At 45.3% G+C, this 22,058-nt stretch overlaps 2 protein-coding genes across 2 annotated transcripts in view; one reads left to right on the top strand and one right to left on the bottom strand.

The window, feature by feature from the left end:
- Nucleotides 1–114, bottom strand: part of agap2 (ArfGAP with GTPase domain, ankyrin repeat and PH domain 2) — a gene marked incomplete at its 5' end in the record, with an annotated part of 24,739 nt that extends 24,625 nt beyond the window's left edge. Inside the window, one exon of the mRNA XM_083656653.1 lies at nucleotides 1–114. This exon is cut by the window's left edge and continues 1,138 nt beyond it. Coding sequence (XP_083512779.1) covers nucleotides 1–114 — 114 coding nt within the window.
- Nucleotides 115–8,294: 8,180 nt separating this feature from the next.
- On the top strand, nucleotides 8,295–14,982 carry tspan31 (tetraspanin 31). Its single transcript, XM_083656672.1, has 6 exons — nucleotides 8,295–8,443; nucleotides 9,709–9,876; nucleotides 10,617–10,697; nucleotides 10,870–11,010; nucleotides 11,401–11,517; nucleotides 12,197–14,982. Exons 1-6 carry the CDS (start codon nucleotides 8,381–8,383, stop codon nucleotides 12,269–12,271), a joined length of 645 nt encoding a protein of 214 aa, XP_083512798.1. The 5' UTR covers nucleotides 8,295–8,380; the 3' UTR covers nucleotides 12,272–14,982.
- The last annotated feature ends 7,076 nt before the right edge of the window (nucleotides 14,983–22,058 follow it).

Below are 22,058 nucleotides of genomic sequence, written 5' to 3'. Positions count from 1 at the left end.
GGTGGTGTTGTTGTTCTCGACCTCCCCTCCATTCTCCTCCACAGCCTCTACCTTGACCAGGGTGAGGGAGATGAGGTAGGTGGTGCGTTGCTGCAGGGCGCCGCCTCCGCTCATGTGGTCAGGCTTCAGTGGACACACACAGCAGATGAATGAAGACAGCAGACACCGGACGACACACGGACGACTGACGGCTCGCCAGCGCGTCCAGGCGTGACTCCTCGAGAGAACTTGTCGGCGAGACGGAGGTGAAGAAGAACTTACATGGAGGGAGATCAAGTTTTCCCTCGGAAGCTATGACAGCAGAGATGCTACTGCCTTCGTCCATCCCTCCCCAACCCGCCCACCACACTCCCTATTTCTCTGATTTCAGATTCTGATTCCAGATTCTGATTTCAGTCACGGATTGCTGCTTCACTGACTGTGGTTTCCATTTCTCTAGAATTCAGAGAGAGAAAAATCCCTGCGTTCCTCACAACCTTGAATGTACCGTCAGCGCATCATTCCAAGTGGCTCTCTTGTCCCTAGAAAACGTCCAGTTCACATCTAGCCAGCGCATATGTATAACGCAGCTACTGAGGCAGATAAATCTTCATTATAGCGTCTGATGCCATTCCGCTCGGTAATTATTTACTTGACCTTATTTTTACGCGCCGCTCCCCCCATCCTCCATGGTGATCAGCTCAGCCCGTTTCACTCATCGTGTGCCAGAGCAAAAAAAATAATCGCGATTCAATTAGAAAAACGTCACCAAGAAGGTGATAAACAGCAGCTGCAAAATGGACAAGTCTTTAAAAATATCCTCGGAATCCGCCTTTAAAGCTGCATGGTACAGAGCGCAAAAAGCTGTGTGCAGTCCAGATCATGGGTTCTCATTCCGAGCCGACACATGTGTTTTGACAGCAAGCAGCATCCATCCATTCAGAGAGCGGGAGGCGGGCAGGACACACGTCGCCACACGGGGAGGAGAGGACATAGATGAGGGCTGAAGGGGATCAGGAGGGAGGAGAAGTCGACAGAAGAAGAAGAAGAAACCCCGGCGGATATGCGGAGATGCGTGACCGATGATGACAGGGTGCGTCCGGCCATCACGCCCCTCTCTCTCTCTTGCCGTCTCCCCGGCTGGCTGGCTGGCTGGCTGGCTGGCCGTGTTGGGCGTCGTTGAGCGTGTGACAGCGGAGGAGGAGAGGAGCGCGCCCCGGCAACAGAGCGGGGGGGCGCAGAGGCGAGTCGCGGCTGTGTGTGTGAACGCTTTGCGATGGAGAGACCAGAGACGGCCCGGCCGTCGCACAGGTTCAGCGGGTCCACACAGGCAGAATCACACACACACACACACACCGGGCCACACACACACACACACGCACACACGGGAACAGATCTCTGTCTCGCTCAGAAACACACTTGATAGGAATCTCCAGTGTCCCTCCCTCTACATGCCCCTCCTTGTTGCAAATAGGCAATCCATACAATGCAGGAGGACCCTGCTTCTCGTCTCTCTCTCTCTCTCTCTCCCTCTCTCTCTCTCTCTCTCTCTCTCTCTCTCTCTCTCTCTCTCTCGGCCTCTCTCCCTCTCTCTCTCTCTCTCCCCCCCCCCCTCTCTCTCTCTCTCTCCCGACTCGGCCTCTCTCCCTCTCTCTCTCTCTCTCCCTCTCTCTCTCTCTCTCTCTCCCTCTCTCGGCCTCTCTCCCTCTCTCTCTCTCTCTCTCTCTCTCCCTCTCTCGGCCTCTCTCCCTCTCTCTCTCTCTCTCTCTCTCTCCCTCTCTCGGCCTCTCTCCCTCTCTCTCCCTCTGTCTCTCTCTCTCTCTCCCTCTCTCTCTCTCTCTCTCCCTCTCTCGGCCTCTCTCCCTCTCTCTCTCTCTCTCTCTCTCTCCCTCTCTCGGCCTCTCTCCCTCTCTCTCTCTCCCTCTCTCGGCCTCTCTCCCTCTCTCTCTCTCTCTCTCTCTCTCCCTCTCTCGGCCTCTCTCTCTCTCTCTCCCTCTCTCTCTCTGCCTCTCTCAGAAGGCAGACTGTGCAGGGTCCCTGCTCTCTTTATTGCTTATTCCCCCTATGAGGTAAAGCAGCAGCATCCACCAGCTGGACCTGCTCAATGAGGTAAAGCAGCAGCATCCACACAAGCTGGACCTGCTCAATGAGGTAAAGCAGCATCCACACAAGCTGGACCTGCTCAATGAGGTAAAGCAGCAGCATCCACACAAGCTGGACCTGCTCAATGAGGTAAAGCAGCATCCACACAAGCTGGACCTGCTCAATGAGGTAAAGCAGCATCCACACAAGCTGGACCTGCTCAATGAGGTAAAGCAGCATTCACACAAGCTGGACCTGCTCAATGAGGTAAAGCAGCATTCACACAAGCTGGACCTGCTCAATGAGGTAAAGCAGCATTCACACAAGCTGGACCTGCTCAATGAGGTAAAGCAGCAGCATCCACACAAGCTGGACCTGCTCAATGAGGTAAAGCAGCAGCATCCACACAAGCTGGACCTGCTCAATGAGGTAAAGCAGCAGCATCCACACAAGCTGGACCTGCTCAATGAGGTAAAGCAGCATCCACACAAGCTGGACCTGCTCAATGAGGTAAAGCAGCATCCACAGACAAGCTGGACCTGCTCAATGAGGTAAAGCAGCAGCATCCACACAAGCTGGACCTGCTCAATGAGGTAAAGCAGCAGCATCCACAGACAAGCTGGACCTGCTCAATGAGGGGAGACCGCAGGAGCAAGAGAGGAGAAAGGAGAAGGGAGAGCCTGGCTGGTCAAGAATGACAGTAAAAAAGATGGATGTGCATGCTTGTGGAGGACAGTAAGAGAGACAGGCAGGCAGGCAGGCAGGCAGGTAGGCAGGCAGGCAGGCAGACAGGCAGGCAGGCAGGCAGGGTTTTTCCCTAAGCCTTGACTCCCTGTCTCATTTATACAGCTGCCAGAATAGCATTATCAACATCATCCATCTGCCTTCAACAGTCTGCGTTAGTGTGTGCAAGTGTGTGCGTGTTGTCAGTGTGTGTGTGTGTGTGTGTTTGTGTGTCTCTGTGTGGCTCCTCCTCAGTAGGAGGCTTGGCTTGTTTGTTGCTAAGGTGTTACAATCTTCCTGCTCTGGTGGCACAATCATCTCCTCCATGTCCTTCCTCCTCCTCCTCCTCCTCCTCCTCCTCCTCCTCCTTCAGCAGCACATTCTCTATCGCTCCCTCTGTATTGAAATGGTGCACGAGTGTGTGTGTGTGTGTGAGAGGTGTGTGTGTATGACATATGTGTGTGTGTGTGTGTGTGTGTGTGTGTGTGTGTGAGAGAGAGATGTGTGTGTGTATGACGTATGTGTGTGTGTGTGTGTGTGTGTGTGTGTGTGTGTGTGCGTGTGTGTGTGTGTATGATGTATGTGTGTATGACGTATGTGTGTGTGTGTGTGGGTGTGTGTGTGTTTGTGAGAGAGAAAGAGGTTTCCTGTGAACCTATTGATCTATATAGTCTATTGCCTACTACAGCATGTGTTCATTAGCAGAAGTGGTTAAGCTCTGGACTCACAGCGGGGCGAGACAGCATGAGGACATATTGGACATCAATAGTGGGACCACACACAATGCAAAAAATAAATAAATTTTAAAGATGTATATACATCTTTATCTATGTGTAAATGAAACGGTAACACTCTACAATAAGGGTACATTAACGGTTAGTTCATGCTTAATATTGCTTAATAGTGGTTCATGCTTATTAAGGGTTAGTTAAACCTGACCCTAAGCATTAACTTGACCCTAAACCAATGAAAGAAATCCATCCAAACTTAGCAAAGCAATTAACCGATCTGTAATAGATATGACACAAAAGACACACTTAGTTAATATAGCTTACATGTCGTGCTTATAACCTATTTGTGCCATGAATTATATGGAATATAGCTATACAAGTCCGAAAATTCCAATAACACATTTTTGTGTGTGTAAAAGTACAAAAGGAACTGCAATTAAGCCGTGTGCAACAGCAAAAACATTAGCCTACAGCAAACGTGATTACACGTTCATCAGTCAAACCGGGCATGATTTCATGTTAATTACTCTCTGATTAATAAAAAAACCTCCTTGATGTGAAATCAGTGGGCGCCTTTGCCCACAGCGCACCTCTATCAACCTCCCACTAACATCCCATAATGATCTGATCTGACTGTCCACCTGCTCACCCTCCCCCCCTCCTCCTCCTCCTCCTCCTCCTCCCTTCCACAGTCAGTGCGAGAGGGCAATAACTACACGCGCTGAATACAAAGGACCTCTGACAAGTGCCTTTGGCTCAAGGGGAAAACGCACACCGCGCGATCGCAACCTCCAACGCAGAAGATAAAGCCTAAAAAAAAGGATGCATTGAGCTGCATTTAAAGGCATCACGGGGGAAATCACGTCAGAGGAGAGAGGGGCGACGTGCTAGCCGACGTGCTAAGCTAAAAATGACGTGCGTGTGGAAAATCCAATCATTTTTTTGGGTAACAAGTGTGATGAAACGACGCAGCTGCACGTGCGGGGGGGCATGCACAGCCCGGGTGCACATGAGGTTGCTGCTGCTGCGCCGCCTGGCTGTGTGCCTCATGCCCAATCGAATTATTGTGATATTAGACACCCACATATGGAAAAGGGAGAAAATCAGGTTGCCTTCAGGCACAGATGTGTTAGACCCACGCGCTCCTTCTCTTTGCTGTCTATATGTCTCTTGATAGGAGGACAGAGAGAGAGACGGACAAAAAGGCAACAGCACAAACACACCCGACGACACCCAGGGGCCGATGCTGTCAAGATGGGCAGTGGCCAAGGGCAGTGGTCATGCTGGGTTGGTTTTTCATTTGGCTGTCTTCCCTCTCGCGTCCATCTCAACGCTCTCACTCTCTCTCTCCCTCCCTCCCGCCACGCTGCAGTGAGTGCTGCCGGCCACCGTGAGTCACATTCTCATTTAAATGTCTTCATTTTGCACCCTGGGACAATCTCTCACTCTCCACTCACAGATCCAGGCCCCATGGAGCAGGGCCGGTTCCAGAACAAGATGACTAGGGATGCATCCTAGATAGGAAGGGGTGCACATGCACGGGCCGACCCGGGTGGCCCGGCCAAAGGCTGGCCGCCCGAAAAAATTTGACATGTTATTTTACTAAAAATAATGCATTTTACCATCATTTCAAGTAGAATTATACCAGCCAAGCAAGAATATTTCAAGTGTTTCAAGTGCTTTACTGAAATATTTGGACCATATAATGATGATAATACAATTATCTCAACCTTAAAAGGTTAAATGTAGGTGCCAAAAAGCCATAAATTCACATCAAAGAACAAAGAAAAACAACAATTATAGTTCAAGTTTAAACAGTAAGTGTGCAGCTGCAGCATTTATAAAAAACAAACAAAAAAAACACTCTTTTCAACTGAGCATGCAGACAATTAAAATAAGGGTGCAATGCGTGCTTTTGCACCCCTGTAAAACCGGGCCTGCCATGGAGGCAACGGCGGCTTTCATCTTCAACCAGAGGCGTTGACACCCCTAACCTAATTATGCTACATTTCAATTGGATGCTTTTTACGCGTAGGGGGATGCTTCCCCGCAAACATATCAAGATCTGGCAGATCCTTCAAAGGACCTCAAAGCCTTTTTGGGGATCTGGCATCGCAGAGTCCCCCAACAACTCGTTATAGGGGCCTAAATGACCTTCAATTCATAGTGAAATAGTGTAATGATGAGTGCGACGGGCTAATGAATGAAATGAAAAGGTTAGGCAATTTATATTGCATCCCGTCTTTGCCCCAGTCAGACCTCATGTATATCCTATCTACGCAGAACAGATACGCACGAACGAGCGAGGTTGAAAAATGCCCCCGGCGACGCTACTGCAACGCGTTGTGACACGGTGACAAGAATACGGTGGAAGGAGGAGGGAGAGTGTGCAGGGAAATGATGTCAAGTGACAAACTTCGCAGGTATACAGGCCCCATGTTTGTCTGAGAGGAAGTGGCTTTGAGGGCAGTTGCAGATTGGCAGACAGGAAGTAGGCCACACAGCAGGGTTTTTTATCCTTGCTGCCATGGCGATGGCTGCTGAGGGATGCCTGCCATTGGTCGCCCAGTGTCCCGAGGCTGACTGTATGGTATACACACCGACACACCAAGTTCTTACCCTCCGAGTGAAGCGAATATGAGAAATATGGAGGGGTTGACTGAGCGACTCTGAGACAGGAAGCGCAGAGGAAGATGTTATCGTCGTGACCCACACATCATGTTTCCTCACTTACTCTGATGTTGAGTAACATAACAAAACTCTCTCAAAACTTTGAGAAAAAAGGTCACGAAAACACGATCTGTTCATCATAACCTAGAAATCTTTGATCGCTTAAAAATAAAGTGAGCAAAAGTAAGGCCATGCAGCACAAATCTGATGACGTTATTAAGAAATAATTGATCAGTATAGCATATTGGGATGATTGTCTATACCTCTCTGTGTTACTTTCTTCCCTGAACACACGCAAAACAAAATGTTAAGCAACACTGCTGCTGTCTGGAAGAGGGATGAGCTTACCTTGGATGCTGTGGAGGTAGACCTTCAGGCCAGAGCGCAGTTGTGGCTCGGTGACCCTCTCGAACTGCTTCAAAAGTCTGCTGAACGCATTCTGGACAGATTCGTGCCTCTTCACCTCGGCTTTTATCGCGATGGAGTTGACCGATTTACTGTTGCTGTTCATCCTGGCATATGGATCGGCAGTATCACTGAAGCAAAGTGCTTGCTTCAGCCCATTTGAACGGCTGGCTTTTGTTGTCCCACAAATCAACACACGAAAAGCCACGACAGAGAAGCGAGCGCGTGAGGGAAATGGCAGCGTTAGTATGTCTCCAGACCACAAAAACTCAGCTCACGGCAGTGTGTGTGCCTCAGTTTCCTCAACTGGCTTTCAACTGAACTCACTTCCTTATTTCATTACAAAATGATATTCTCTTGCTGTGTGAGTGCTCTGGCTGCTCTGGAGAACGCACTCGAGTTCAAGTTCAACTTTATTGTCATAATGTATAAATACAATGACATAATGATCTATACCACTATAATAACAACTGATGGATGGGTTCTTTTGGCCTTGTTCAAAGATAATAAACCACTCAATTTGAGCTGTGGAATATGTTATTCCTTTGCTGACAGTGACAGTCTATGAGCAAACATTCACCACTGTCACACATTGCCAGCCACAACAAAGAGGAATTATGTAACAACTCAAAAGCACCTGAGTTGCAACAGATGAAAATAGTGGCTATAGTGCACGAGGTGATTATTTATTTATCTTAGTACATTTTCTGGTTTAGATCAGACTGCATCAGTAATACAATGTACTGCTAAGTTCTTTTGGATGTGAAAAGAAAATCGGACACACACACACACACACACACACACACACACACACACACACACACACACACACACACACACACACACACACACACACACACCACACACACACACTATCAGGTTTGAACTCGACAACATAAACCTAAATTGAACCCCAATTCCTGTTGCAGTTTTTGCTAATACAGTAGCAGTCGTGTCAGTCCTGTCCTATATTATATATAGCCTGTCCTATTATAGGACAGAACCTTATATTTACAGTCTATGGACAGAACTGACAATTCCAAGAAAACGTTCTAGTGTCATTGTCAGTACTAGAGCAGCTCCACTAGACAGCAACAGGATGTCACAGGTTTTCTGATTTGTAGCTTTGGTAGAGAATTGTTGATTTCAACAAATACTCAATGACTGTCCATCACAACAACAATATGATCCACAATATACATGTACATTTTAAAAATGCACATGTATATTGCTAATCAAGTAGGGCCTATATTGCTAACTAATATGTGTTAGTAGTATGCTATTTGTTTTGTAGTGATTGCAACTCCCAAGTTGACAATCAATTAATAGGTCAATGAATTATTGCTGGTAAAATTAAATAAAACAGCTGTTTGTGTCTTTCGCTTCCACACTGGATTAAACACATGGCTCTCTGATGTATCATCAATCCCATTGTCATAATCCATAAACAGCTGTATCCCCGTGTTGGTATTCATCGTGCTCCAGATTGAGGGAATATTGTTTTCTAAAACGTCTATAATGGCTTCATTCCATGTTTGTTTGAACATGTATCAAAAATGGAATGAAGTCATGTTTGACACACTGTTGTGTATCAGACTGTGTCACTCACATGCACGCACTTGCTGTCCACGTCACGCCTTGCGCAGATGTCGTCATCACCTACGCCCTCTCCGCGGACTGTGAAAACATTTGTCCAGACAGCTCCTCCTGGCTGAAACCGGCAGAAAGCAAGACATCAGTGATTTGTTTTAGTCCTATTCAGTAATTCAGTCGATACAAGTTGGTCGAATATGGTCTTTGGCGGATTCACATGTTCTAAAAATGCGCTTTGTTCCTTGAATGTGGTTTACATGGTGAGTGTACAAAATGGGATCATCATCATCATCATGCTAAGTTTTAGCTAGCGTTAGCTACATTAGCGTAGTGAATGAACTAGCGGCGCTACAACGTAGCTAGGGCAATGTAGTTACAACATAGAACGAACATCACTGATGATTTTGCCCTTTACCACACGCGTCAATTGTCAGTTCGCAGATGATTGCTATGTATTGGATACGTTCAACAAGTTACAAAGTCATCTAACGCTAGTTGTTATCTAGTGTATGTTAGCTGACAAAACGTAGAAAGTAACGTTACTTCTCTTAGCTAGCTTTTAGCTAACGTTAGTTAGCTATCGCCATGATGTGTGTATGGTAGCTACCGTTCGCTTGGCTGTTAGCTGACCTCAATTGTGATGTTGACAAGATGAAGCGGTTTCATAATCTTCTGTTATCGTTGGAACGTCACCCGTGCTTGTCTAAACGTGATAGAATCAGCTAACGCAATGTCACTGTTTGTGTCAGTTCGGTGAATAATAGTGCTAGCCAACACGTTCACTTCAGCTAAATTAACATGAACTGTTAAAATCCGTTACTTAAATGACCGTTAGACTAAAGTTACAGGTAGGAACTAAATAAATAGTTCCTATTTTTAATTTCAGCTCGACTTTAACCAACACCAGTTCCTACTTTAGCCCACCGCTTCTCGCTTGCAATGTGGTTGGTTGATGCAAATGAGCAACAGTATAAATACCTTTAATGTCATTGATGTCATGTACTACAGTACAATGCTGTGTAGTTGTCAGTACATAGGTTTCGCTGATCTGTGTTATGGGGATATAGAATGTCTAATAATATTAAGGGCGCCATGTCTGTATGTCAATTTTGACAGACGTAAGGGGGGTTCCGATGAAAAAGTGTGATCCTCAAGCTAGTCCTGTGGAAAATTCATAGGATCTGCAGTACTTTTGAACCAAAAATGGTTTTCACTGTTTCATGATGAAAAATAGTAGCCTAGTACAGTAGTTAAATTTAACTGCCCTGACATCATTTGGGTACACCTTTATGTATACTGTATATGCAAACCCATTTCCTTATGTGACTGTTGCTATGCCTCTCCTGCAGTATTTATTTTTAGCAGAATACTAATCCAAGTCATCCTAGAGTTTTACAAGGACTTGGCCAAAGTTTATAGGATAAGTGGCACCGCGCCTACCATGACCACGTCCCACACTGTATCTGATCAGATACACACTGTCTCAGCTGACTTGTTTAATTACCGCTCTCTGCTCCCTCCGCAGCTGGTGGGATTGCTGCTGATCGGAGTAGCAGCATGGGGGAAGGGGTTCGGCTTGGTGTCTAGCATCCACATCATCGGAGGGGTCATCGCCGTAGGCGTCTTCCTGTTGCTCATCGCCATCGTCGGACTCATCGGGGCGATCCACCACCACCAAGTCTTGCTCTTCTTTGTATCCTTTCGCCCTGCCTTCTGTTGGCTACATCCCCGGAAAGAATACAGAAATTCAGAGGGAGCTGGCATTGGCAGTCAGCATCGATCGATTTTTTATTTGTATGTTTTTTTTTAACAACATACGAACAAGACAAACAAACAGGCTCAAACACATGAAAAAACAAGCAAACAAAAACAAAACCCATATCAACATTCAATATTAAGTCGTGCTACCAGTCGTGTTAAGGTGCTTATATGCTTGTAAGAGGCATTGTGCCCAGGATCCCACACAGAGGGGGTTCATGAGGAACCAGCCTGGCGAATCACCCATCGCCCCCCAACCTCAACGAGGTAGGCCAGAAACGGGTCCCAGATGGCAGAGAATTTCTTACGTGAGTCGGTCGTCAGGAACCGAACTCTCCCCATCCGTATAACAGAGGTCATATCCGTCAGCCACAATTGAAAAGAGGGTGAAGAGGGGGACTTCCATTCCTTCAGGATTAGTTTCTTGGCAACAGTGGTCCCCTGTGTCAGAGACTGTTGCACAGCTGCAGGAAAGTTCATTGATCGATTATTATCGGATCAACTGTTTTCACAGATTTTTTCCTTTTGACTTATTTATAATACATTTTTACCATCATGTTGATTACAACTATTTAAAAGTGTGCATGTGTTGTTGTGAATGTATTACAACGGGCAGCTACTTTGCCATGTTGTCATGGCATTGTTTGTGTTGTTTCTTTGACCGCTCGCTCCTAGTACATGGTCATCCTGTTTGTTGTCTTCCTGTTCCAATTTGGCGTTTCCTGTTCCTGCCTGGCAATGAACCGCGGGCAGCAGGTGAGCACCCTGTTTTCACACAATTCAGTTGTTTCCTTTGAGCTGTGTCCTTTGAAATTTAAAACATTTGTTAATTTACTTTTATGTCCCCAGAAATAAAGTTTCCTGTTGTAATCCGCGAGGAAGAGATTTGCTTAACTAATTCTTGTCCACGTTGGGTTTGCTTTACCAGGAGACGCTGCTGAACTCGACTTGGGGGATGCTGAACAACAAGACCAAGGCGGACCTGGAGAACCAGCTGAACTGCTGCGGGCTGCTCAACACCACCGCCGGCCGGGTCCAGTTTGATCAGGATTTGCAAAGCTGCCCTGCTGTAAGCCTGCTCATAAATAGAGCATTTTTTCATCGTTCTGTCGGTCAGACAAACACCGCATCCCCGTCTGAAAAAATCCGCTCGGATTCCACAGACACATTACGATCAAATGGCACAACTGTATTTCATTCTAGATTATAATAATTACTATACTGAAATAAAACATAAGGAAACTGCTCGCTCACATCACAATAATGTGCTTTCACGGATGCATCCACAAGACGTGCCACCGAATAGAAGTCAGATTAGCCTTCCGTTTAACCAGAACAAGTCAAAACTAGGCCACCTTCTGTAGTCCTCAGAATAGATTTCGGTAGCTAATACTGGCTGAGCTCAAGTATCGCTGAAGATTAAAAGCTGTTATTTTTTTTTAAATGTCTTTTACTCCAGGCGTGCAAGAAGGATGTTGAACCTCGCTGTTTCACCTGCGGGGACATGATGTTGCATCACGCCACGGAGGCTCTGAAGATCCTCGGGGGAGTTGGACTCTTCTTCAGCTTCACAGAGGTGAGTGTCTGGCCTGCAAACCTGCCATCTTTTCAATCATTCATTAATTCACCAACCAATCCATCCTTGGTTCAGTCTAAATCTGTCTTGGAGGGAGAGGAGCAGCACAATGAATGGGTTTAAAAGGCTGCACACTTACCTGGATTGATGGATGTCACTAGCCAAATGGGCAATGGTGCAAAATAGGGCAGTGGTGGCCCCAACGGTTAGAGAAGCGAGCTTGTGACCGGAAAGGTCGTCGGTTCAATCCCCCCGGGACCGGCAGGATAAATTTGGGTGGGGGAAAGTGAAAAGGCAGCGCTTGCCCCTCCCTCATTACCACCACTGAGGTGCCCTTGAGCAAGGCCCGCCTTAACCCAACTGCTGCAGTGGAGCTGATCAGTGGCCAGCAGATCAGACTGTGGTTGTACTGGGCAGCTTCCAGGTGTGAATGTGTGTGTGAATGTGAACAGGGCACTCATGAAAAAGAGAGCATTGCTCTCAGTGAGACTCCCCCTGTATAAATAAAGGTTAAAAAAAATGTATATGTGTGTAGAAGACAGCCTATTTATTATTTATAAGTATTTGTGTCGTCATCTCAAAAATCTGTTGATGATATTAAGCCTGTTGAGATGTGTGTAAAATGTCTTTTTGAACAGTGCTAGTCCTTGTCTGACCTGTACAACCCGTTCACTCACAGATTCTCGGAGTCTGGCTGGCAGTGCGCTACAGGAACCAGAAGGACCCGCGAGCGAACCCGAGCGCTTTCCTATAGTCTGTCCCCGCATACACACACACACACACAGTGCAGTACCGTCGATGCAGTGTCAAGACACACTGGTACGAGCTATAGAATCATGCACACATCTCCAGACAGACACTCAGGCACACAGTTTCCGTACAGAGCAACACTAAACCACAATCACAACAGAAATGGACGAGTGCACCTGACAAGCACTGGGAAGCACCCCCCCCCCCCATCACACGGGACTGAAGCGCATTTTAACAACGACCGGTCCTGCAACCCTTTCCCCCCACATGCCACTACATCCCTTCTCATCAAGTTCAGCATTTTTTTGCAAGAGCTCAAACTGCATTTTTTGCAAGTGCTCAAACTGGAAGACCTGGATACTTATGTGTGAGAGGATGACTTTGTAATGCCAAGATGTGTAGCTCGTTTGGTATCGCGACCCCAACCTTGATTTGAGTAACTCGCTAGTTTTCCAGCCGCGCGACAAACACGACGTCTCAGTCTGCATGTGTCTTACTGCTGCACAGACAAAACCACCTCTTTTGTTTTTATTCCATTCCACACACGCGCCAAACGACTGTGCGGCATCCTAGATCTGACTCTTATGCACCTTTTCCGGTTTAAACCTCTTAAGGCTACGTTCACACACGGCACCCAAGCCTTGCCTACGCCTTGCCTTTACCCACGCTTTTAAATAGGCGTCCTTTTTAGTCAATGAGGCTGTGTACACAGGGCGCCTCAACGTGAACCTTGCGTGTACCCACCACTCCTCGCCTGACCTGCGCCGATTTTATCGTTTAGGCGTGAGTTCTATTTTCAAGCTGACTAGGCGCGTGAAGGCAGACTTCTTCTGTCAAGCCATGAACGACAATATCCGTGGGAAATAGCAAAGTCAACTGAATTTCAAAATAAAATGGTGTTACTACAACAGTGTTGAGCAGAGAGAGAGAGTGATTGACGGGTGGCTATCACGTGGGGCTTTCTCCCCGTCGGTAAACAAATCTTCAGGAGAGAGAATAGCGACCGAAGAAGCAAGATGGACAATTAAAAGTTAATCCACTTAGTACAACAGCATCTAGTTCTCTATGACAGCAGTCACCCAAGAAGGAGACCTGGTTATACATATCCAGCATCAATAGCACATTAAATATATCAGATTTATTTTACCTACCCATGATAATTCGGGACCACACGTGACAAAAAAAAACACTCGGGAGAGAGGAGAGGCGCTTGTGACTCGGCTCAGGTGAACGTGGAATAGGCGTGCAGTGTGATCGCAAAAGCGTGTGATAGGTTCACGCCCAGCTCAAGGTCTGTAGGCGTAGGGGTGGGTTGAGGCAAGGCGAGGCGTAGGTGCCCTGTGTGAACGTAGCGTAACATAGTGCCCGCCACTTAGGACAAAATATGCTCCTTTGTTGAGTGCTAGCATTGATGTGTAGAAGCATGTACCTATAACAGTACATGTCAAACGCGATAAGACTATACTGAGTTGGCTGAGCTAGGAGAAAAAGAAAGGACGGAAACGCATTGGACATGTGGTGTAAAGTAGTTTTTTTTTAAATGTACGCGTGTTTTTTTTTTCCTTTTCTCCGGATGAGTTGATGCCAGAAAATGCTGGGATTTTACAAGCTTAGGAAACCGATGATAGATTTTAGGTGATGTAGTTTAGTCTTTCGGGTTCAACTATTTATGAACTTCTGTAACTGAGCCAACTAACTTTTTCACAGTCTTGGAATGCCAATGGGACTGCAGCCTTCATGTTGTACATAATCTTTAAATAGTTCACAAAATGATTTTTAAGGTGGGTTTGCCCTGTAGTCTGCACATCTAGTAGGTTTGCCTGCATACAAAGGGTTTTTGAAGGCCAAAATAAATCCACCCGTCCTGTATTTAATATGTTCCTTTGTGTCGCACAGTGATGTTTGCTTAGTATAGAGTTTGGTCGTAGAAAAGGTGATTCAGGTACGCATCATAAACCTCGTATGTAACTGGAAGAAATAACAAAGAAATTCAAAACATTTTGCAAGTGCTAATTGATTTGAGTTAATTGGGTAAATTTGGTGCAAACCGCTTATTGCAAACCCAGTATTTGTTTTCCTTTTTATAGTGTTAATAATTGTGAATTGCTCTTCAGTTTCTTCTGGAGTATATTGGTTGCAATGCTGTTTTTTTGTTTTCTTCTAATATTGTGGAAAAACAATATTCTTTTGTGTCATAATTTTCTGGGCATAATTATGTCTCTGTTGCCATCGATTTATTCTGTTCAACAGTGTTAAACATTGTGTAAAAACATGTTATATATTTTCAGAATCTATTTAAGTGCTGATAATGTACATTAGGCAAACCTTATGTTTTGATTTTGATTAGACTTAGAATTCTGGTGCTTCACTAGATGCTGTATTTGACAGTTTCCCCACTGAGAAGTCACTGCTCTCTTTATTGCATCTTTCTAGAAGTGTGTGACTCTTCTAGCCTCTCCCCTTTTGATTGCTTTTAACTTAAAGGACTAACGTGAAACTTGTAATTACATGTGTTACTTGAACCTGTCAATTACGCTGATATGGATTTCCTGCTGCTGGTGTGGAGTTTTCGCTGGTGTAAACAAGCATCTTGACAGATTTTATGCATTATTATTATTATGCCATATCTTACGCCTCCCTTTGAATTTGTGTGCACTTGTTATTCAAAAGTACCCTGTTGAATTTTTGAAACTTAATTTTCCAAATAAAAAAACATCTAAAATCCGAAAATGTTTTCATTTGAACTTGAGCCGTCATTGAGAACATCTCTCTCCCATGTCTTTGTGCACCTTCCTTGGTGTGATGGTACTATTAACTAATGTGCATTCTCAACTTCATTCGTTTGTATAGAGCAGAGGTGCCCAAATATTAATCTGGGGGGCCGTGGGCCAAAAGTAAATGATGTTAAATTACATTACATTAAATTGGATTATATGAGACCATTTACATTTAAAATCTAAATTTAATGTTCAAAATAATAACACCATTTTATCTGTTTAACAGTGATTTAGTTAGATTTAGATTTGATGGATTCCTTAGGTCTTCTACTGTAGTTTTAATATGTTATAAGTATCATCACACTAGCTTTAAAAATGAGCCCACCACCACAGCCTCTGAAAGACCGTGACATCGTCTGCGTCTTTGTTTGTGTCAAATCCATGGCAGGCCAAAACAAAACAGTCAAACTATTGTCCAGTTATTTTCTAGGTTAGAGGATGTTGCTTTGTTACATACTGTAGAGAAACACCAACCTTCACCACATGATGGCAGTGCAGAGCCTGCCTTTCAGTGGTACAGAGTCTGTCAGCCCACACAGCTGGCATTTCTGTTGTGTACATCACTGGTCTGAGTCACATTCATGTGAGTTTAAGCACGGCTTTGACTTGGGAAAACATCTAAATACAAGCAAGGAAGTTCCTTGCAGAGGTGGCTTTTTCTATTATCAATACAGATTAACATGATCCAAATACAGGTGGACCGCATCAACATGGCAGCTGTAAAAAATGTATTTACTCTAGTAGGATTTGATTCCCAATTATATTCATTCATAATCCCTTTTGGCTGGGACGGGTCCAGTAGCAGAGGCGGGGGGGGGGGGGGTGCTGGATGGGAGAGCAGAAGGAGAGCTCAAGTACACTCTGATTACCCAAGGAAATTATGCACACACACCTTTGAAACAAGGTTGTCCCGAAGGAGGATAAACTGTGTCTCTGCCCTATTCCAACAGCCCCCGTGGCAGCCTGTCACCGTCGCCCAGTGTCGCCCCAAAGGAAAGGCGTGACCCCCCTAATCGCTGGGCGTTGGACGCCCCCCCCTGCCTGGGTGCGCCATGCAGGTACACTTTGCCTGGGTAAGGGCTTTTGGGTCCTGAGCGTTTCCGGTGCAGGGCCAAGGGGGGACGACAGGCGATTTTTTGGAAAAGCGCAGCGCGTATCGCCATCCACCCTATCCTGTCAGCATGTTCTCCCGAGGGCCCCGTGCCAGTCCCCACCCCGCCACGCGTGTCCATATGCCGGGTGTATTAACTCGGGAGTCGCTGTGGAGAATCGCACCAACAGCGACGGCCATCTGTTCACTTACAGATATAGCATGGAGGCTCTGCAAGCGCATGAAGGCAGAATGATCAAACATTTGCTCCATTATATCCTCCTGCTATGGCGGACGACTTTTATAATGGGCTTGTCCTATATACATAGCTAATGCACTGTGTCGCTGGTTAGTGTGAGGCATAGATAAGGCACCAATCCGATTAGTATGGGCAAATGAGTTTCTCCCTAATATTTTCAAGTGCTCCCCCCCCCCCCCGTTACAGAATCAGAATCAGAATTCTTTTATTTGCCAAGGTATGTCATCAGATACTAGGAATTTGTCTTGGTGTGGTTGGTGCTCATTAACATTGATAAGAACAAATAAACAAGACATAAACAAATAAGATATAAAGGATCTAAAGAGATTATAAAATATTATAAAGGGATTCAGATTTTAACAGATATATATAGTATTACAGAGTATAAACAGACTTGTACAAATATTGCGTGAGTGGAAACATACCAAACTTATAAAATATAAAAGGATACAGATATTAACAGATAGTATTAACAGATTATTATTATTATTTTTTTAAAGATATAAACAGACTTGCCAGAGTTACCATACTCTTATTGTTGTTCCTATGATGTTAGGGTGATGGGGAAAATATTTGAAACATGATTTGCAACACGCCCCAGCTATATCTGCCACATCAATAGTGTGATTTTGCTGCGTTATACAGTAGAGGCAGCAGGATTGGAGAAGATAAGCCCCATGTGTTCCTAATAGCGTGTGGATCTGGATTCTTCTCACAGCGCTGCCTGTAGGACAAACACAGGAAGGGAAATCATTCCCTTCAGTGAGGGGAGACAAACAGGTCAATATGGCCTATCAATAAAGAAACCGAGCAGGGATGCGTGCTGTTAGTCCTCCTCAGTGCAGGTGATATGCTCATTCAAAGCAGTGTTATTTCACTTGGATAGGGCATTTACTGTACAGCGGTCAATCACCACAATTGGCTGGAATCCTACTCGAAACCTCATGTCAAACACATCTACCAACAAAGACATTAACAGCCCATTTACACCAGTTTTTTTGTGAGACCTGTATCCGGATACAGGTCTCATTTAAAAAAAAAACAGGTGTAAATGGGGTGTAAAGAGATCTGAACACAAGTGAGCCAGACTACCTCCAGATGTGCTCAGGCAGATCTGATCACATTCTGATCACGACGACTTTATACCTTGCACTAACATGAGTTTTTCATTATTAACTTCACAACTCCTATGGACTTGTGCTGGCAACCTCCCTGTGCATTATATATTATATATGTATGGACAAACCTCACCTGTGTTTCATCTGGCATGAGGGTGATGCTGACAGAATTATCATTTTTGGTGTATCAAAATATACTTTTATAAGACTGACATAAAAATATATATTAATGTATTGTTCAATTCCCCCCCCCCGCATCTTATTATTAACTTCAGTCCACACTATAAATACCAAATATTCATTACTTTTGAGAATTGTAACCCTTTATAATATCAGTTTTTGTGATTATACCATCATTTCTCTCTCTCTCTCCCTCTCTCTCTCTCTCTCTCTCTCTCTCTCTCTCCCTATATATATATATATATATATTAATATGTATATATATATATATATTTATATATTGTTCGCCATATTTATGCAACTTAAATAAAAGAAGTCTATTCTGACAACCTGGTGTGCGCTGGATTTCCTTTCTACTGCTATTTCTGCTGTTCCTGCTCCAGCTGCACCCGGGACTAGCAGCACAGCTGTGCACAGGGCACTACTTTCTTCTATATTTATATATATGTATATTTATTTATTTATTTATTTATTTATTTATTTATTTATTTATTTATTTATCCCAATATATACTGAAGAGGGAGGATATGGACATGAATCAAAGGTTCATCTTATCAGCATGTAAACCTGGGCAGAGTGGATGTTCACTACGTTGTACGAGACATTTTAGAGTGTAAGTCACGAGCGTTTCCCACCGCCCCTCCCCCACACACTAGCCCCTCCCCCACACACAAGCCCCTCCCCCACACACAAGCCCCTCCCCCACACACAAGCCCCTCCCCCACACACACACGCGCCTCATAAAACATCCCGCCCACACATGTACTGTGCCATCCTGTAATCACAAATTACATGTGTCCATTACGTAGATTTGCAGGGCAGCTTTGCCCTGTGGTGTGTGTGTGTGTGTGTGTGTGTGTGTGTGTGTGTGTGTGTGTGTGTGTGTGTGTGTGTGTGTGTGTGTGTGCGCAGATTACTCAATGTTATATAGTGTATGTCAGGTGTTAGAGCCTGGCTCAAGGAAGTAACACAGAAGGGAGTCATACACCAAAGTAAAAGTTAAAACAATGAATTAGCCTACTCACTAAAACTAAGGGAAAGTAACAAGACAACACAAACTACATTCAACAACAAAAAAACAGAACAAAAGGTACATCGTGAGGAGGGAGAGAGTCTGAAGGGCTTCCTGAAGGAGAACCTCACCAAAAAACAATGCTGATTTTTTGTATTAAAAAAAAAAAAATGCACATTATATCACACAGATCGCACATACTGTATCCAAAACTGTAAACATTTTTGCAGGCATTCATTTAGTTTGACAGTTATTGAGAGTTGATTTGAGTTAAATTGTGGACCAGTGATGTCACTTGTGCATGAATGACATCACTGGTCCACAACTCAAATCAGTAACGAATCAACAACAAATCAACAGATCAACTCTCAAACTGTCAAACTAAGGGAATGCCTGATATGTGTGAGATCATGTGCAAGATGAATCAGCATTGTTTTTCGGTGAACTTCTCCTTTAAGAAGCCCAAGGAGTTCACTGGGCCCAGGTGCACCAAATCAACCTAACGACCCCCAACACCAGGCTCTGACAGGGCCACAGGGTTTGTCACACCCCTGTCCATAAAAACAGGGTCCCACCGGGAACCCTGAAACACAAAGCAAGTAATTTTCCAACACTGCACTTTCTGTGGCTCACCTCGCCTGCCCCTGGTCATCCTCAGCAGATCTTCCTGAAGGGAGCAATTACCCCAACACCAGGCTCCAGAGTCGTCAACACAGTGGTCCTCAACTCTTTTCATATAAGGACCACAAATGTTGTCCATATCAGAACCACGGACCCCCATTTGATAAGGTTTTTTCTCTCAGACTCAAATCTGAGAATATCTTTTGTTAGATATAATTTCTCCAGAACTCCATGACTATCTGTATTGTAGGTAGAGATATAACGGTGGAACTATGATCAAAACAGTCATTATTCTGCCTTCTCTAATTGTGTTTACTTCAACTACTTCAACGGCAATATCATGTTGATTTGAGGAAAAACGAATTAACTTTAGCTGTGTTTATTGTTTTGTAGTTGGTATAGAGACACTGCGGGGCACGTCATCATTCAGAAACCACACCCAAAACGGGGGAAAACACCCCCCCCCCCCCCCCAATCCTGGCGTTCTCCTATGTCGCGTGTTGCACACAAAGATCATATATACGGAAGATGAACACTCCAACTTACTTCCTTGACAGCTAGATAAACATTTTTCTTCTCGCCAATTCTCAGTGGCTTCCTTGTTTTGCTCGGGAGTACAACAAAAACTTTAATTGGCGATTTGTTTGTCTGCGCAGCCCCACCACACAACAGCTTTTAGCTATGTTTAATTCAAGCAAAATGACGCTGGTGTATTGGAGTGAATGGAGAGCTTTCCCCCGTGATGGGTGTGGCCTAAGTGTCTCTATGTGGGAACAAAGAAGAATGAGCTGACTCTCCTGGTGAGATCATGCACAACAGTCTAAAAACAAGGATGAAACAGTTGGGCTCAAACGGGCATCACCCCCCTTAATCATCACCAACACTTCAGCACCGCGCCATATAAACGGCCCTCATCTATAAGGTGACGATGGCACGTAGGACCCGGCTATATAGGGCACTGCATCTCAAATCAAGCTTTATGCCTGCAAAAAAAATCCATATCTGTAACAGGCCAGAGTGTGAAAAATCAATGCAGATCAATGAGACGGGGGATTTTGTGGGAAGTCTTGTCATGGTGGAGAATGCTGAGTGTGGAGCCGCTGGTCGGAGAACGAGCCAATAACGTCTCTGTAAACTGCAGATTGAAGTGACCTCTGGCCCCTGCGCATCTCATGCTTTGCTAATTACCTCGTCTCGCCCGCCCTGATAACCGGCGCTCGGACAGTTTCCCCACTCCGCTGTTTCTTTCTCTCATCAAAACGCAGCGGTTAACAGCATTATTATGTGGGGAGAATCGGGTCGGTCTGTTCCGGGTCCAATTAAGTCTGAAAAGCCAGTGTCTCTACTGCTGTGGAGACGAGAGAGGCCGGAAAGGTTGGGTTCAAACCTCCATCTCAGCCATCCTGAAGGCCTGCTGCTGAAGTGCCCTTGAGCAAAATAAATGCCACCACCAGTTTCACTCAAGTTGACTTCCTGTCAGCTATTGTATTAGCAAACACTGCAACAGGAAGTAAGCACAGGGCCAATTTAGGAATGTTTATGTTGTCAAGTTGAAAATCCGTCTATAGCAGTGGTGTAGTGCAGGCAGGCGCGGACTGCATAATCGGGCACGCCGGGCAAATGCCCGGTGGCCTGGCCTGGCCTGGCCTGCAATTTTTTTTTTTTTTTTTTTTTTTTTTTTTTTTTTGTGCCCCCAGTCAGGCCACTCACTGAACAGCAGGCCAGGCGCTGCCTACTGGTTTACTAGTGGTTATATTACTTTATTCAGGGTTAAAGTGGGTGCATCTCATTGTAAAATTGGACTCGGCCCAAATTGGGCTTCAAACAGCCCAAATTGGGCTTCAAACGGCCCAAATCTGGCTTCAAACGGCCCACATTGGGCTTCAAACGGCCCAAATTTTTCGCCGGCGTCGGCCCGTATCAGCCTAGCCTGCTTGCTATCTAATGCCCGGCCTGAATTACAATCCCAGTCCGCCCCTGAGTGCAGGGTATACACGCGCCGCATACGGTGCACCCGCTTATTTTTTAGCCGGCTTTGTGTATACCCACTTCTTTTTTCCCCTCAATATTTTATTTTCAGTTTTCAGAAGGCAGCATATTTTTTAATATAGGCACCCGGTATTTTTTTGACGCTTCCCGCTTCGCGTTGTGTCAAGCAGCACAGAGCAGATCGAGCTGGGCCGGAATTCATGACCGAGGAACAAAATAAAACATCATGTACACATTTTCAAAATAAAAACCAAATGCCGTGGGGCCTATGTCAAGGGAGAAGCATCCCTCAATTACTTGAATGCTTCCATTATTTTGGAAGCTACACTTAGGTTCAAATTAACTTGAGTCTGTTTGAAATCCTTGTGTCAATGAACTAAATTCAGTAATATCCAGGTTATGTAGCCTAATTGTTTATTACATTTATAGCAAGACATACAAAAATAAAGAGTATTCCAGCTTCTCTAGGGCCCACTTACACTCCACTGGTCCAGGCAGCCAGCCAGGGTCTGGTTTATATTTCGCGGGCACCCAGTCCACGTGGCTGCTGCCCGGGTGAGCGTCACCAGAGAGGGAGATCAGCACCTTGGACAGCGCCTGCCTGGCGCCTGGTCAATAACAAGGCAGCCAGAGAGCCGGAGAGCGCCTTTCCTCCCTGCCCGGCCCAGCTGCTGCCTGCCCTGAATGGGAACCCAGAGGGAGAGGCAGGAGCGTCCACTACATCAGTCGGAGGGATGATTGGAGA

The sequence above is a fragment of the Poromitra crassiceps genome, assembly GCF_964638095.1.
Source record: "Poromitra crassiceps genome assembly, chromosome: 20".
Lineage (NCBI taxonomy): Eukaryota > Metazoa > Chordata > Actinopteri > Beryciformes > Melamphaidae > Poromitra > Poromitra crassiceps.
The sequence above is the reverse complement of the archived record's forward strand: the minus strand, read 5'-3'. Positions and strand labels throughout refer to the sequence as shown.